The sequence below is a fragment of the Harmonia axyridis genome, chromosome 4, assembly GCF_914767665.1.
Source record: "Harmonia axyridis chromosome 4, icHarAxyr1.1, whole genome shotgun sequence".
Lineage (NCBI taxonomy): Eukaryota > Metazoa > Arthropoda > Insecta > Coleoptera > Coccinellidae > Harmonia > Harmonia axyridis.
Genome location: NC_059504.1, coordinates 5,561,330 through 5,580,553, shown reverse-complemented (window position 1 = coordinate 5,580,553; position 19,224 = coordinate 5,561,330). Strand labels below are relative to the sequence as shown.

At 34.0% G+C, this 19,224-nt stretch overlaps 1 protein-coding gene and 1 non-coding gene across 2 annotated transcripts in view; one reads left to right on the top strand and one right to left on the bottom strand.

The window, feature by feature from the left end:
- LOC123678759 overlaps positions 1-18,382 on the bottom strand; it is a 38,684-nt gene extending 20,302 nt beyond the window's left edge. Inside the window, exon 1 of the mRNA XM_045615957.1 lies at positions 18,325-18,382. Coding sequence (XP_045471913.1) covers positions 18,325-18,367 — 43 coding nt within the window. The 5' untranslated portion in view covers positions 18,368-18,382. The remainder of the gene's footprint in view (positions 1-18,324) is intronic.
- Positions 4,138-4,210, top strand: Trnar-ucu. Its single transcript has one exon. It is a non-coding gene; the product is annotated as a tRNA-Arg (tRNA).
- Positions 18,383-19,224: the final 842 nt, after the last annotated feature.

The window sequence follows — 19,224 nt, the reverse complement described above, 5'->3', positions numbered from 1 at the left end:
TTAACAGCAGTCCGACCATCAGTTTGTGAGATATTGCGTTGTGAGTGTAGCTACTTTTGTTATTTGAATTATTTGATGAAATATTGCTAGTTGAAGCAGAATCTTGACTTGATGAATAGTTTTCGGGGTCTGTACCAGAATAATCAACCATCATTGATTGGTATATAAGTTTAAACGTGATGAAATGAGCACCGAAGACGACGAACGCAGTGGACGCCCAAAAGAGGCTGCCACCGACGAAAAAATAAAAAAAGATCACAAAATAATTTTAAATGAACATAAAGTGAAATTGATCGAGATAGCAGACATTGCAGTGTGTTGTGAAGATATCCTCTAAACTTATACATCATATCATTCACCAATATTTGTACATGAGAAAGCTGTGTGCAAAATGGGTGCCGCGCGAGCTCACAATCGACCAAAAGCAACAACGAGTTAATGATTCTGAGCAGTGTTTGAAGCTGTTTAAGTGATAATAAACCTGAATTTTTGCGTCGATGTGACAATGGATGAAACATGGCTCCATCATTTCACTCCGGAGTCCAATCGACAGTCAGCTGACTAGACTGCACACGCTGAACCGAATCCAAAACGAGGAAAAACACAACAGTCAGCTGGCAAGGTTATGGCATAAGTATTCTGGGATGCGTAAGGTATAATATTCATTGATTACCACCAAAAGGGCCAAACCATCGACAGCGATTATTATATAGCGTTATAGGGTCGTTACAAATCAATGAAAACAATGGCAAAATTGCATAAATTGGGTTTCAAATTGTTTCTGCATCTACCGTATTCGCCATATCTGGCCCCCAGCGACTTTTCTTGTTCTCAGGCCTCAAAAGAATGCTCGCTGGAAGAAATTTAGCGCCAATGAAGAAGTAATCACCGAAACTGAGGCCTATTTTGAAGCGAAAGACAAATCGTTCAACAAAAATGGTATCGAAAAGTTGGAAGATCGCTATAATCGCTGTATCGCCCTCGAAGGCAACTTTGTTGAATAATAAAATCGAATTTTGCCAAAAAAATGTGTTTTACGATGGTAGACCGGGGACTCTTCAATTGGCTTGTTAATATATATTCATAATGATATAGTGAAACTTTGAATTTGAAAATATATCACAATCCGACAACGTTGTCTAAGCATGTTGGGGACTCGTAATAGTAATTTACGTAACAAGTCCGGAAAATAGGGTTTTTTTGGACGATTAGACAAAAAAAAAAATATTGTACGCAACACGCCCGCTCACGCTCGTCCTGGAAGTCTGTGAGTCCAAAAAAACCATTTTCGGGCGTGTTGCGTACAATATTTTTTCGGAAACCATGTAAAATAACACTATCGTTGCTGCTTTCCATATTTTATTGCGATTGCGATCAAAAAACATGCAAATTTAATATGAACTGTCAGCCGTTATCTCGGTTGCTATGGATTCTATGATTCTTTTCCGGCCTAATCCGGGAAGTACGTACTTTCCGGACTAGGCCGGGAAATGCTACTTTCTCAGAGAAAAAGCGTCCGGGAAGTGAGCACTTCCCGGACGGTTGCCGAAAAAATATATTTTTACTTCATCTATGGATACAACAAGTATAGGTTTCAAATTTGAAGTTTTCACTCCATTATTACAAACATTAAACATAGAATGGTAGTGTCGTTCTCATTAACCAACTGCCACGCATTCTACGATCGAAAATCCGATAACCGTGGGTTAAAAAAGTAGGCTCTGTAACGGCCACCATTCATAAAACCGCTTCCGCTGCCAACTTCCCCCTGCTGAATTGAAATTGGCAGACCAAAATATGGCCACGTTCATCCGGCCTGTGGTCGTACAAATACAATGAAAAATACGTCTTCGCTCCCAGATTCCGATGATGCAACTATTCAGGTGATGAACAATTAAGATGAAAACTTACCGTTTTTCCCTGGGTTAATTCAATTGTTCAAGAATTTTGTGGAAGGGATAATTATATAACTTTATATTATTTATACCACATTAGTAGCGTTTGAGAATTGAAATGTGCGAAATTTTTTATGCCTGATTCCTCAACCAATCTTTGAAAGCCGTGTAGATGGCACACCAAATTTAACGGAATCCTCCTATCACATTGAATATTCAAACTATTCAAAATATTGAAAAAAAGCACTCATGCAGATTCAACCACACCTTTGGAGACCACGGAATTGTATATAACTAAGTATAACAGGACAATTGAAAAGTCCCCGGTCTACCATAGTAAAACACATTTTTTGCCAAAATTTGATTCTATTATTCAACACAGTTGCCTTCGAGGGCGATACAGCGATTTTAGCGATCTTCCAACTTTTCGATACCATTTTTGGAGTACGATTTGTCTTTCGCTTCGAAATAGGCCTTAGTTTCGGCGATTACTTCTTCATTGGTGCTGAATTTCTTTCCAGCGAGCATTTTTTCGAGGTCTGAGAACTGGAAAAAGTCGCTGGGGGCAATCTATCAACATTTTTGGAAAACTTTTCTGCAGTTAGTTTCAATACCAAAGAATTTATCATTCAGTTCTTGGTCAACGAACTTCAGCAAAATTTTAGGTGGCCGAGTTTCTTTGCCGGTGAGTGTATATTTTGAGCTGATATGAAATATTGATTCACTATGAGACATAAGAAGTACATTCTCTGTGGAGAAACTCGCGAATTGAGTGAAATATTGTATCACTGATATTTGTTTTCATTTCCCTCCTTATGTCAAATTTGATAGTTCATGTTGGGGACAAAATTCGCTTACTGAAAATGACATATGCTCCCTCTATCTATGATTATTACTCTGAGGGTTGATCAGACCCTTCAGTTTAATCACTTCACTCGACATATTTATCGCAAATAACTTTCTGGATAACCCAGATTTCAGCTACCCTAAAGTCGAATGACTTCATTCAATCGACTTACATATGCAAATGTCTTCCATTGAATTCCATGAATTAATTTCGTAAAGCTCTGCAATACGTTTAAACTGTCACGGACTCTTTTTACCAATCAAGTGTTCATCGCAGGAAGTGAATAAGAACGCCACACCTGGTTTGCAATATGCAAATTTTTAAGAATCACTGCGTCTACACTAAAGAAGGATACACCTGGCATTTTCTGTTTTTTAGGTCTAGTTTTTTAAACAGGTCATCGTATCATATCATCGCAAAGTCTGTACTTTGAGAATTTTCAGCCTGGAATGGTCTCGATTCAATTATGTCATCTTTTCGGCCGTGAACATGATAACTCTTGAACGACAAACGCGACAAAAGTTAGTATTAGTAGGCAAAACGCCTGGGAGTTTCATAAATATGTTTTGTTTTCTAGTACTTTCAAAACTACGAATTCGATTCAAAGGAATTTTTGTATGTATAGATGTGTTACCTATAACAAAATTCAACCTTCGCGCAAAATTTTGTATTGATGGCGTCACCAGAAGTATAGAAAATTCAAGCAGAATAAAGAATAAAAACCTAATTACCTAATATTTGACTGATGAAGAAGAAGAAAGACCTAATATTTTCGTAACAATAGATCTGATCATGTTGAAATTTGGTTTTTAGGTACCTATGTTAGGATATGTAAAACACCCACTCGAATGTTCATATTTCCGGAGGATCGTATCATTAGATCACCTCATCTCAATAATGATCAATAATGACATCATATCTCATTCTAAATATATTGTGGTGTTCAATAGGCGCGTGATAGCTTAAAAGCTTCTTACGCCAGTCAGTGATTTTCTCGAATTTTTCAGTCACAATCCTCAGAATGAAGAAAACAATTTCACAGAAGTTATTTGTTATTACAAAAAATATCTAAAGGATATATAAAGGAGTCAATAGCGCATACTGCACATTAAATGAATTCGTGAAAAGGACGGGTGTGGAAAAAAAGGAAAATAGTAGGTTTAATTTTTTTTTTATTTTGATATATTCATCTCCAACCTCATTTCCAATACTACTGAACTTATTGGCATTGAAATCAGATGAAAGGTAGATAATTCATTGCCTTCACAAGAACAATGTCGTGGGCAAAAGTTAATCGAGAGAAAACCTAATTCCAGTGGATTAGTGGTTAAAACCACATACCTAATCTTTAACCAAAAGTGGCGAGTTTCAGTATCTGGTTAATAGAAAAGCAACGTCCCTGTGGCGCAGAGGATAGCGCGTTGGACTTCTAATCCAAAGGTCGTGGGTTCGATCCCCGCCAGGGATGCACATTTTTTTCCACATAAATGGATTCAATTCAGAAGTAATAGATGCAATATCATTAAAAAGGCGAATTTCCCCTATACGGCAGTCTTGTCAATGGATTTCCCAGATGTCCTAGTAGATGACCACAAATTTGTAGAGGAGAGACTTATTGCCTCTATCTAGGAATATTCTACACAGCAAAATCCTGTTGAAGATACCTGCAAAGCGAGTCAAGTGGCCAACAATTAATTGAGCCTCAAGGCAGATTGACACAGTAATAAAGCCTACACTGACCTGAGAGGTCTAAAAATTCCTAGGCGAATAGGAGTAGAAAACATAGAAAAAATGATGATAATTATTCAAGCAAATAATAATAAGTAAGTAAGTAGCAGCCCAGCAACATTTGTTTACTTATAACAGAATAAATCTAATTTCCCCAAAGAAAAAAATCATATACGAATAAATAACAAAGAACGAATTATTATACCAAATTATACTATCTCGAATTATAAACATCAATGTCCTGGTATAGTTTTGCGAGAACATCACATCACAGATAACAAAGTAAAATAAAACATCATCTCTATAGGTATCATAAATAATAATAAAAATAATAATAATAATAGGACTTTATTGATTTGAATTCGTTACAAATGAACAGAAAAGCAAAACAACCACAGGGCGAAGTTCAGATGGCATTCTATAATGCCTCTGTTCTGCCACTCAAACCCTGATTTAATAACTCAAACATAAAATTGATAGATCCAAAAAATAAAAATTATGCAAAAAGCCTCATAACATGGAAGAAAAAAAAACAAGCGAAATTGAGCAAAATATGAAACAATGTATTACAAGTGGGAAACCCATAAAATATAAACATTCTTGTACTGATTTGAGTACCTCCCATCATCCTAAAACTCTAACTATGTGATCAATGTTAACTTGAAACGCATTTTATGGTCATAAAATACACCCCTAACAATGTTGACGGTATCGATGACCTCGTTATTTAGGCAGTAATGTGATCTTAAACGCATCTAGCGAACTAAACACTTCTAAAAATACTTCTACTTGCACATGCTGAGGTTGATTCAGACTCTATCGATGTCAGAACATGTCTAAAAAATAAACAAATATATCATCGAAATGAATAAGAAATCATAGAGGCTCCAAGTGGCTACCCTGAGGTACACCTAAGTCAACCTTATACAACAATGAGAAAGAGTTACAAACTTTGACAGCAGTAGGTGAAATATGGCATGAAGCAAATCTGTAATATGCCAGAAATTCAAATGGCAAGAATTCCTTCATCGAAATGAAGGGGTCCAACTATTCGAATGTGGCTTCTTTTCCGCGGCATTCTTGAATGTTTTTTCAAACAGTCCCTTTTTGAACTCCAGCAGTAATCTGCCATCATGGGCATGTCCCATCTTCCTTGGTAGCGGTACCCCCATAACTTTAAGAACTTGGTGATATCTTTCAACTTGTTCCTCACTCATGTCTCCTAAATTTTCTGGAAAACGGTCGAAGTGACTGTGTAAGGAGTGTATTTTAATACGCATATTGCACTCTGAGGATTTGAAGCTATTAAGCATCTTGTTAACCGTTTCAACATAGTTTTGAGCTTCATCTTTGCCTAGAAAATGTTCAACAACTGCAACAAATGATGTCAAGCTTCTCGTTCAACTTGATTTATTGAATTTATGAAGGCAAGATCCTTAATTAATTGTGCTATTTGTGGGCTGTCAAATATCCCTGCTTTGAGTTTTTCTGTGCTCAACTGGTGCATTTTTACCCCTATATATGCAAAACATGACCCATTTTTATCAAGTGCCTTAACAAATTGCTTCATTAAGCCCGCCCAACTTTATATGTAACGGAGGAAGAATGATTTTTTCTCTTACTCACCCGAGTTAGGGGATTAAAAAAGTCAGTTCAGATACCTGATAGGCAATGGTTCCACTACTTATAGATTCACCTGGAATTTACTCAATTACAGGCTGACAATAAAACCATTGTACCAACATTAATGAATAACAATAATAATTTTAGAACTCTCATAAATTAATATACTGAATGAAACCAACATTGGTAGATGAGTTGATGTATATGAAAGTAGAGCTAATCGAAAAAAACAGATTGCATGTACAGGTTGGGCAAATTTCGATGTTTTAGCACTACAACTTTCAAACCAGAGGAGATAGACAAAATCTGATACCCACTTCTCGGTATCTTTTTCTGAAATCAGGAAAAATTGAGCTTTCAAAAAATAGCATAGAAATCTAGTGTTCTCATTCGAAAAAACATAACTTTGGGTCATAGCTTCGTAATTAAAAACCCTTTTGAAAAGACGAGCACGCCACTGGATTCTACGTAAAAAAGTGCCTGTATGATGTTTTAATTTCAGATCTCTATCATCAGTATTAGCGGAGATATAAATGTTTTTCGATATCGTCATTTTTCCAATTTTCGCTTATAACTCGGAAACAAAAGAAGGTGGTAAAAAATGAATACTACCCTTATTAGTTTCTCAGAAAAAGAGACCGAGAAATGGGTATCAGATTTTGTCTATCACCTCTGTGTTAAAAGTTGTAGTGCTAAAACATCGAAATTTGCCCACCCTGTACAGATTTGGGGTCCCAAATATAGTTAAAATCAGCTTTAAAATGCCAGGCACCAAAAAAACATTTTTTGTTGTTGCCCTGTAATATATGTATACGACCAAATAAATCAATTCATCAAATATTCGACAATTAATAAAATCGCTGATTAACTCTACTCGAACAGTCAATTATATCCAAGCTTAGGTGAGCATATAATTTAATATCGTTGCCCCAGGTGAGGCAAAATAAGAGATGACCTCTTCTGCCTCTTAATTAGCAAAGTCATAATACCCGATTATGAATTCTGATCCAACAAAAATACTCACACGTAGAGAATTAGATGGCAATTTAAGTATGGGCGGCTTATTTAATAAGGAATCATAAACGTTGTTAGTGGAAAAGGAAACGGATATGACTATATTATTTAATATGAATGATTCGTCTACGGGCTCACTCTGGTCAGAGATTACAAATAGAGATTTGTTCCTTTTACGACTGAGGAGACTTTAGTTGATTTCTTATCGTTTCTTATATTCTTCTGAAACAATTGAAGTGCGGTGATGTGTGATTTCTCTCGAGAACTTTTTGATAATAAAATTTCTTACCTGGCTAACAAAGGAACTTGATATGAATACGAAATTTCAACGAAAGACGTTTGTCTGAAATGAGAATCGCTTTTTCAAAGTAACATAAGAATATTAGAGAAGAGCAATAAATTGACTAAAGGGGCATCATTCGAATGAACGTGTTCGATTCATGGTCATTGAAGAATATAAAGGGTGTCTTTTTTAGAGCTATAGAACTTTAGATTGCAATAAAACAAAGATGGATTATTTGATTGAAATGAATTTTATTTATCCGCATGATAATCTTGTAGCATTACATTTTGAATATGATTTCTGGCATATGACCGCCACGGCTGGCTCGGATGTAGTCCAATCTGGACGTCCAATTTTCGATGACTTTTTCCAACATTTGTGGCCGTATATCGGCAATAACACGGCAAATGTTGTCTTCCAAATGGTCAAGGGTTTGTGGCTTGTCCGCATTGTCCAATGACTTTACATAGCCCCACAGAAAGTAGTCTAGCGGTGTTAAATCACAAGATCTTGGAGGCCAATTCACAGGTCCAAAACGTGTCTTTCAATAAATCGATTGTGGCACGAGCTGTGTGACATGTTGCGCCGTCTTGTTGGAACCACAGCTCCTGGACATCATGGTTGTTCAATTCAGGAATAAAAAAGTTAGTAATCATGGCTCTATACCGATCACCATTAATTGTAACGTTCTGGCCATCATCGTTTTTGAAGAAGTACGGACCAATTATTCCACCAGCCCATGAATCGCACCAAATAGTCAGTTTTTCTGGATGCAACGGTGTTTCGACATACACTTGAGGATTAGCTTCACTGCAAATGCGGCAGTTTTGTTTGTTGACGTAGCCATTCAACCAGAAGTGCGCTTCATCGCTAATGGACGTATAGTGCGCGATACGTATTCCGCACAGAACCATTATTTTCGAAATAAAATTGCACTATTTGCAAGCGTTTTTCAGGCGTGAATCTATTTATGATGAATTGTCAAAACAAACTGAGAATAAATCACTTGACAGCTGTTAAATCGGTCGCCATCTTGAACAGTTATGCCAACTTAAAGTTGTATACCTCGAAAAAAGCAACCTATACATATTTCTAATATGAAAGTTTATATTTGAGAAGAACGTGGAACGGGTATTATTATTATTATTATTATTATTACTATAAATACAGAGTTGAGTATAAACTATAAAACTCTTGAAAAATTAGTAAAAACAAAAAAAAAAGCTTGATTGAGTGAAAACAAATACAAAAATTCATTTAAAACAATATAAGAAACAGTAATCATGATTAAAAAAGAATAAGATTCCTCAAGATATGACAAAAAAAAAATCTGTTCGTGATGATCCCGACTTTGCGAGAGCTTTGAATATGCATAGATCATCGCTTTATCGGTATTACTATAAATATTTGTATTCACTATACGTTCATATTCAATATTTTCTTTGGAAATTCTGTAAATAAATAATAGCACATAATAATCGAATTATTTTTTGTTTCATAATTTTTTTGAATTAATTCAATGAATTATTGTGGAGACTTCAGTAAGTGATTTGTGCATCAGTAAAATTACCTACTTACCACTGCCTTTGGTGTTTGAAGTAGGCCCTTTTCTAAATAATACACTCGTTATGAAGATTCTTCAGTCATGCCAAGTAATTTTTCAACGTCAAAACATTGAGTTTTGACTCAAAACATATATTTTAATTGTTTTATCTACTATAGCTATAAGACAAGTATATGGCTAAGGTTTCTAAAATAACTAAGAATGCAGAAATTCAAATCAAATAATTCTCTAATAAATGAGCATCCATCCCTGTATTTTCAACCCATTCGATCAAAATGAGACCTGTGTCATTTACTCTAGCATTTAATGACCTTCTCTTACCGAGAAATTAACAAATGCACTTTGTACACGCTTAAAATTAGAATTTCAAGAAAGACTCTCACAATTCCTTCATCTGATCGAAATAGGTTAATTATCACAGGAATTCATTTAGTCTATTTCTTCAGATTAATGACGTGTTTCGGTGATAAATTCACTTCTGAAGATTTCGTAGAGTAAGTACGACCATTAAAAAAATTTTACTACCACATGTTGCCACACTGTCTAATGTTCAGCAAGGTTTATTCGAACAACTGTTAAAAATAAAGTAGAAAACGTTTGTTCCATGGAGAAAACTGAAATATCATAGGTGTTTGTGATTTCCTTATGAAATATACTCATTGACTTGGAGAAGAACTACTTTGCTCTCAACTTTGTAGACTTACATCGAGAATTAAACGATAATATGCAATAAATTCCAATAACTTGCATTTGGAAAAAATTTAATAATGTATTTCATGACCTTATAGCTGAGTAAACTCATTTTCAGGTGAATATTAATAGCAAAACGGTCTCGTAAAGCTAGTTGTCTAAAAGGTTCACTCTTGTTGCAACATTAAAAATTATGAGATAAATTTTTCTGTCGCTAAGTTAAGGGTTTAACTTATAGAATGTCATTCTAATAATTCAAGTCACAGATAAAAAAAAGAAATAAATTAATCTTTAAGGGGTTTGTAAAGAACTGAATTTCTAAAATTTTATTTATTCAAAAAAAAAAATAAATTGATTCAGTCAAAGCCTTTTGCAGTGATGGAATGCTTACCCCATTTTCGTCTTGAGATAAATCCATTTTATCCCGATCTCGATATAAGTTTTAAACGGAAGTATAGAATTATCTCTTGTCAATATTTATCGAACAGGCACAACTGAATCCTTCATGGGGAATAAGCTTTCGAAATTATATTATGTTTATATAATTGACATGTATAGGTTGTCAAAGGTCAATATTTTAATGCCGAGCAATGAATCCAAGATTAGGAATAGCTGTCGGTCCATCAAAAGACTCCTTAGATATGAGAGTATTCAACAGTATAATATCGTTCTTGGAAAGTGAGAAGCTGAGAAGTTTGGATTGATTTCTTCTATGGTATCACTTCCATTTAGGTGATTCTATGGTTTAACCATAGATGCTCAGTTGAAAGCAATGAATATGTTATTGTTGAAATAAGTCTTGAAAAATTTTGAGATGAAACTGGCGACTTTTGAGGGTGTTCTTGAAAAAACACCCTTACTTCCCTGATATGGTTCCGCCAGAATTTTTCTCGGTACAAAATTCAAATTGGCGCTACGAAGCAACCGTTTTCGGCTCATAGAAAAGAAAGAGAATTTGCGCATAGCACATTCCTAAAAATGCATTCAAAAAATCTCCTGAGGGTGGAGCATTCATTGATTAAGCGTTGAGCATGCTACAATTTGAAATTGATATGTATATTGTGTATTACTTTTTGACATTTGTTATATCCTTTCAGATCAATCGATCAAGGAAAGATATAGGCTTCAACAATGTTAAGGAATTGTTCAATTCTTTTTATCAAAATCAGTGCTCTTTTGTGAATATTCGTAGAAGTTATTAATCAGTTGATCAACTTACTATTCGATGTATTGTAGGCAAATTTGAAAGTAAATTTCTGAGCTTCATTTTTGGACATATCTAATGTTCATCTTTGAAACACAGTTACTAATTGCGAATTATAGTCTCCACATTTGAAGAAAATTTTCTTACTATCAAGTTATCACTTATCAGGCCAATTGAAAATTCCCCGGTTTGATGCACAGATGATGGTGATAGTATTAAATCCATATGATTTTTAGTTAGTACCAACCTTCAAATGATACGTGTCAAAATTTGACAGCAGTCCGACCATTAGTTTGTGAGTTATTGCGTTGTGAGTGTAGCTACTTTTGTTTTGTTTGTGGTGATAAAATATTGCTTTTTTGAAGGGAAAAAATACAATTGAAGCAAAATCTTGGCTTAATGCAGAGTTTCCGGGGTCTGTCGAATATGTTACAATGGATGACTACATCATTTCACTCCGGAGTCTAATCGACAGTCAGCTGAGTAGACTGCACACGATGAATCGAATACAAAGCGAGGAAAAACCCAACAGTGAACTGGCAAGGTTATGGCATCAGTATTCTGGGATGCGCAAGGTCTAATATTCATTGATTACCTCAAAAAGGGCTAGACCATCAACAGCGATTATTATATAGCGTTATTGGATCGTTAAAAGGATAAAATCGTTAAAAAACGGCTCCATTTGAAGAAAAAAAGGTGCTGTTTCATCAAGACAATGCGCCGTGTCACAAATCAATGAAAACAATGGGAAAACTGCATGAATTAGGCTACGAATTGCTTCTGCATCCACCGTATTCGCCAGATCTGGCCCCCAGCGACTTTTTCCTGTTCTCAGACCTCAAAAGAATGCTCGCTGGAAAGAAATTTAGCGCCAATGAAGAAGTAATCGCTGAAACTGAGGCCTATTTTGAAGCGAAAGACAAATCGTACTACAAAAATGGTATTGAAAAGTTTGAAGATCGCTATAATCGCTGTATCGCCCTCGAAGGTAACTTTGTTGAATATAATAATAATAATAAAATCGAATTTTGCCAACAAAATTTGTTTTACTGCGGTAGACCGGGAACTTTTCAATGGGCCTGTTATAGATTAAATTTTATCTGATATGTCCATGAGATTTCAAAGTATATGTTTTCCTATCTTCCCCAGAAAAAATAAGAAAGTTAATGCATCAACATTTCCTGTCCATAAAAACTTCAACAATAACATTTCATGATCGATGTGAAAATGCATTCTCTCACTTTCTCGGAACCAATTCTTCCTGAACAGAGGAAAACTTCTATATAAGTACTCATAATACAATATACGTATATATTTATGAAGTTTTTCATATTGATTTCTTCTCTTAGAGTAATACAATATACCCCTTCATTAATCACAACGTATAGGCCTCTATTAAAATGAAACACTGCACCTGATTGAATTTTCTCATTATTCATTTATTGAAACCTAATAATTTATCAATTTAGGCTCACGTTAATCCCATAAGATAATTATAGAAAAAAGGTACATAACACATTCTCATAGATAAAGCACTTTCATAAATTCGCATACATACATATTTCTCACAAATTCAAGAATGGCCTAGATTTATCAGGAATTCAAAGCCAAATTTGTTTTATTTTTACATTCACGCGAGTTATTGGATTCTAAATGTTGAATACGGAGATGCAAATACACTGACAAATATTTTCGTGTATAAAGCATACTATTCATTATCTTTCCGCAAATAAAGTAGAATGGACGCAACGGAAATAAGTTGAGACTGCCAGATAAGTAGAATAAATAGGAATTTATGGTGTTGAACCCTTTCCTTAAGTCGTAGACTCAAGATACTTGTAAATGAAAATAATGGAATGCGCAGTAGGTACTACATGAATGTTAACTTCACCTGTAATCTCAATAATTTTTGAACCAATTAAAATTAAAAAAAAATTAATTAATATCCTTTTTATATATGTCTTCTTCTTCTTCTTCTAAAGCCTCGAATTTTGGAATAAATTTACAGAAGCAAAGTTATACGCCTATGTACTAAAGATATTTTTATGATTCTGATTTTGAGGAGAATTCTCCATTACTTAGAAATTGATGTCACATTTCATTTAGTCAATTATAATGGATGACTCTTCCTCAATTAGAGAAGTAATGTAGCCAACATTAGAGTATTATGTCAGAACCGAGAACAGTAATATTTGAAAGAAGTGTGGGCCTTTTTATAAATTCAATTCGTATTCTGACTTGTATTTAAATTGTAAAGGGTGTTTTTTTTAGAGCTATAGAACTTCAAATTGCAATAAAACAACGATGGATTATTCGATTGACATGAATTTTATTTATGCGCAAGATAATCTTGTGGCATTACATTTTAAATATGATTTCTGGCATATAACCGCCACGGCTGGCTCGGATGAAGTCCAATCTGGACGTCCAATTTTCGATGAATTTTTCCAACATTTGTGGCCGTATATCGGCAATTACACGGCGAATGTTGTCTTCCAAATTGTCAAGGGTTTGTGGCTTATCCGCATAGACCAATGACTTTACATAGCCCCACAGAAAGAAGTCTAGCGGTGTTAAATCACAAGATCTTGGAGGCCAATTCACAGGTCCAAAACGTGAAATTAGGCGGTCACCAAACGTGTCTTTCAATAAATCGATTGTGGCACGAGCTGTGTGACATGTTGCGCCGTCTTGTTGGAACCACAGCTCCTGGACATCATGGTTGTTCAATTCAGAAATGAAAAAGTTAGTAATCATGGCTCTATACCGATCACCATTGACTTTAACGTTCTGGCCATCATCGTTTTTGAAGAAGTACGGACCAATGATTCCACCAGCCCATAAAGCGCACCAAACAGTCAGTTTTTCTGGATGTAACGGTGTTTCGACATACACTTGAGGATTAGCTTCACTCCAAATGCGGCAGTTTTGTTTGTTGACGTAGCCATTCAACCACAAGTGCGCTTCATCGCTAATGGACGTAGTGCGCGATACGTATTCCACACAGAACCATTATTTTCGAAATGAAATTGCACTAGTTGCAAGCGTTGTTCAGGCGTGAGTCTATTCATGATGAATTGCCAAACCAAACTGAGAATAAATCACTTGACAGCTGTTAGATTGGTCGCCATATTGAACAGAAATGCCAACTTAAAGTTATATACCTCGAAAAAAACACCCTATATATCCAAAGGGCTTCCTTTAACCAAGTAAAGAATTCGAGACTTTTATTTCCACATTTGAAATACAAAATTTTCCTCGAAATCATATTTGTATTTTAAGGTGAAATTTTGTAGAGACAATGAGAGAATCCTAACAAGAATAATATATTTACCTAAAAAACAGATTTCAGGTGAGGAAATTATGTTAATTTAATTTCTGAGCGTACTTAATCCGAACAGAGCCTTAATAATTTCATCAAGAAATCTGCATTTTTCGAATATTGAGTACGAAATGGTCCCAAACGATAAGATTCAAGTTATTTATGACAAAAACTTAGTGAAGATCAAATCAGAAATGTTTGAGTACTTGAACATCAAGCGTTAAATTCAGTCTCCAGTTGTGGTGAATTGTGAATCTTTAGCAAGTTGCCTTTTGAGTTTGAGAACCATCAAACACACTGACATTCAGTTTATGAACAAAGCCTTTCTTTGCATCATTCCTAAAGTTTTTTATCGAAAATAATAAATAATATGCACGAACAATATCATTTTCATTCATTGAAATAAAATAATGACTGACTGTGTCAAGGACAATAAAGATTTCTAAGTTGACTGCGTCAAAACTTTGCAATATTAACCATTCAAAACAGAGACTGACTGTCTGATAAGTTTGAATAGAAATAAAGAGGATGCGGTTTCATTGAAATTAACGGAATGCACCATTCGATATCCAAGAAATACCGCATAGCCCATTAGCACTTCCGATGTTAGCTCAGCTCCATAAATGAAGCAGCACGAAGTGAGATGACATCTGATGCACTTGATTGAGAAAGGAAGGAAAGTGAATGAATTGGAAATATTTCATCCTGTAATCGTGGCTGCACATATAAGATTTTATAGTTTATCTTGATTTATAACTGATCTGTTATATAATAATTTTTGTGTGGAGATTCAATTTTTACGGTTTTTTTTTCCAAATTTCGAGTTCAAATTTTCATAAACTGGAGGGTCTACGACCAATCGGGGCCGAATTCCGCACACACCTGAAAATTTTTTATACGAAAAATTTGCCTCAAATTTTCCATACCTAACCCTAGAAAAAAAATTTTTTCTTAAAGTTCACACATGGGAATTTTATACCTTCATATCAATCGAGTCGTTAACGTAGATGACGAAAATACTTGCAGTTCAGCGTTTAGTCCTTCATTTCAAAAATTATAGGGTGTAAACTGAAATTTTCAAAACAATTTTTGATAATATTCTCGAGGCTGCCAATTCTTTTTGCGGCGAGATACGGACTTAAAACCTCAATATGTTTTAGATCACAGTTCGATCTATAAGAAACGCTTATATTTGATAGTGCTGTGACCAATATTTCAGAAGATATTACGATTATTGAGTAGAGATTCAATTTTTACGGTTTTTTATTCAAATTTCGAGTTCAAAATTTTCATGAACTGGGAGATCTACGAGCAATCAGTAAGCGATTTTAGGATAAATGATCCCCAATAAGCCGAATTCCGCACTCACCTGAAAATTTTTTATACAAAAAATTTGCATCAAATTTTTCATACCTAACCCTTGAAAAATTTTTTTTTTTTTTAAAGTTCCCACAAGGGAATTTTATAGCATCATATCAATTGAGTCGTTAACGTAGATGACAAAAATGCTTGCAGTCCAGCGTTCAGTCCATCATTTCAAAAATTATAGGATGTAAACTGAAATTTTCAAAAAAATTTTTGATAATATTCTCGAGGCTGCCAATTATTTTTGCGGCGAAATACGCATTTGAAACCTCAATATGTATTAGATCACAGCTCGATCTATAAAAAATGCTTGTATTTGATGGGGCTGTGACCAATATTTTAGAAGATTTAACGATTATTGTGTAAAAATTCAATTTTTACGGTTTTTTCCAAGCTTCAAGTTCAAATTTTCATAAACTGTGAGTTCTTTTCCTATTGGTTGTACGTGTATGAAGTTGCATTGGAAGCTGTAAAAATTTATAATTTATTATACGAAAACCAGGACCATAGATTATTCAAAAAAATATCGAATAAAATTAGCCAATATTTCCGTCACCATAAAAACAATGAAGTATTCAAATCGTAACCTCATTTTCATAACTTCAATAGCTTTGATGTTGTTTCGTAAGAAAAATTGGGAAAGAGTTTTCCAAGTCTCCTATGAATTTTTCAAAAACAAGGTCACTAATCTAGTCCACTATCTCTTCCTCCCGATCTTACCGTATTTGTAGAAAACACCAAGAAAATTACAAACAATATTCAAATTGATTGCCTTTGTTCTAAAATTTCCCACACTACACTTTGACCCCTTTGTCGACAAAATCTCTTTAACTCTTTATTGTTATTGGTATCACCATGAGAGTTGGTTTATTTTTATATAATTACCACCTCAGCGGCGTGGCAGATAAATTTCATATCCCCATTGTTTCAAATTACAATTTAATTTCCATAAATTCAAATAATGAATCTTGTGAAACATTAAAAATATGAAGAATTATGTAACAAAATAAAAAACGTTTGATTTTAATGTATATGTTATTTTTAGCGGAAAATACAACTATAAGCTGAGTTTAGAAGTTATGAAAGTAAAAAAAAACATTGCATACTTTTTTTAGATTCATGTTCATTGTGTAACTACCAGATTGGTGATTTTATGTTCATCATTTCCAAAACTGTATCAAATAAAATTTCTCATTTTTCGTGATTTTTTTTATAGATTTTTTCAATGTAGAACATTCCATTTCATTCAAAATAATGAAAAAAACAGTTCTAAATTATATGTTCATTGTCATGCACGATAGAAATTTCTAATATAAATTTATTCGAGTAGGTGCTCAAGAAAAATATTGCCTGGAACAATACAATAGGGATTTCCACGCACGCCAATGACCTCCTTCCTGATCGACGGATGTCTGCATTGACGACTGTGAAATTCTGAAGAAATACAATAAGATTTCTTTTTCCCTTGGAGAGTAGTATTCTGCGTTGACCCTCATATTGTATTGCGCGTAATACAACTATGTACAAATAAAGTTATGAATAGGGGTTCCCATAATTATAATACTATTTGGAAAAAATGTCATCATGAGATCAAAGATCTCATAAATGCTGATTACTACGATGAAAACATAATGCAGAAATCATTTTACTTCTCAAGCAATCAAATCGAAAGCGACACTGCTGTTGATATCATTTTCAGATTAAGCAACTCACTTTAACGTTTCTTAGTAATTCAAAATCAATTTGGAAATGAAGAAAATAATTTTCATTCGAACAATCGGCGAGCGGTGTAAGGATAAATAATCCACAATTACCCGAATTTCGCACTCACCTGAAAATTTTTTGAAAGAAAAATTTGCCCAAATTTTCCATACCTAACCCTTGAAAAAAAAATTTTTTTTAAAGTTCCCACATGGGAATTTTATACCATCATATCAATTGAGTCATTAACGAAGATGACGAAAATGCTTACAGTTCTGCGTTTAGTCAATCATTTCAGAAATTATTGGGTGTAAACTGAAATTTTCAAAAAAAAATTTTTGATAATATTCCAATTCTTTTTACGGCGAGATACGGACTTGAGACCTCAATATGTATTAGATCACAGCTCGATCTATAAAAAACGCTTTTATTTGATGGGGCTGTAACCAATATTTTAGAAGATATAACGATTATTGTGTAAAAATTCAATTTTTACGGTTTTTTTTTCAAATTTCGAGTTCAATAGTTTCATGAAGTGGGAGGTTTACGAACATACGGTAAGCAGTATTAGGATAAATGATCCCCAATTAGCCGATTTTTTATATTTATAAAATCTTTCCGATATTGAATTATTCAGGCATACCTGTTCATCAAGAAATATGAATTCTGTTAGTTACGAATAAAAATGTTCAAATCATTTTGCCAGAAATGAAAGACCGACGTTAATATTTGTCATGCAGTTATCAACATAGAATGTTGTCAAGATGGGCACAGATATAAAATTTTCCAACAACCACCTGAGTCAAATTTGTGCTTGAATAGATTCGAACATTTAGATAAATTCTATATCAATTTTCATATTGACGTGAAATAAATACTGGAAAATTTGAGTGAAATTTCGTAATCTCAGAATGTATACTTTTAAATGATCATCAAAGTACGGCTCACCAAAATTTACAATTACCTATATTCTGAATTTCGAGGAGTTTCCAATCAACTATGCAATATGTAAAGAATAAGAGGAAAAAGTGACCGAAAAATAGAGTAAATACTCATTATTATACGAGTTTAGAATCAATAAACCTTACATTTTTGTTCTAGAGAAACACTGGCAATGACAAAATATTCCATTAATTCAAATTGTACCTCCCATGCAGGAAGTTATCCAATTCATAATAAGTTTCTTATTTTTATTATTTCCAACCCATCCTTTCCTTGTTTTTCATACTCTGTCAAAAAGGAAGAATAGCTATCAGTGAAAATTGAAAGCTTTTGTTCCAACATAATGCATAAGTTATTAGGTACTTCTGAAAATAATAAATAATTGAAAACAATATTTTCGATACTTGATCATTCAATACCAGGTTCACTTTTTCATCAAGAATTACTTATTTCGTTACAGATGAATAAAAATCGTCATATCAATTTGCCAGAAAAGAAAGGAATCATGCAGTTAGTAACATAGAATGCCATCCTTTCAGGATGCGCACAGATATGAAATTTTCCAACAACCACCTGAATCAAATTATGATTTGAAACGATTCGAACATTTAGATAAATTATATTTGAATTTTTTTATTGACGTCATGTAAATTATTCGAGTAAAATTTCCAAATCTTAGAATGTATACATACCTTTGAATGATTATCAAAGTACGGCTCACCAAAATTCACAATTATACAAGGTATTATTTTCATTACCTATCCATTTCGGTATAGTTTTCTATCAACTACGATATGTGAAGAATATACGAGGGAAGAATAACTGAAAAATATGTGAAGACGCATCATTTCACGATTTCAGATTCAATAAAACTTACATGAATGTTCAAAAATCCTCCTCAACTTGACACTTACATTTATCGCTCAACTTAAAATGGCCGAAATGCGCAATTTGTTCAAAACACGAAAAGCACAGTCTTCTAAGATCGAAAAATTTCAACTAATTCGCGTAAACAACCACCTGCGCGATGATTGAAAAATGAATTT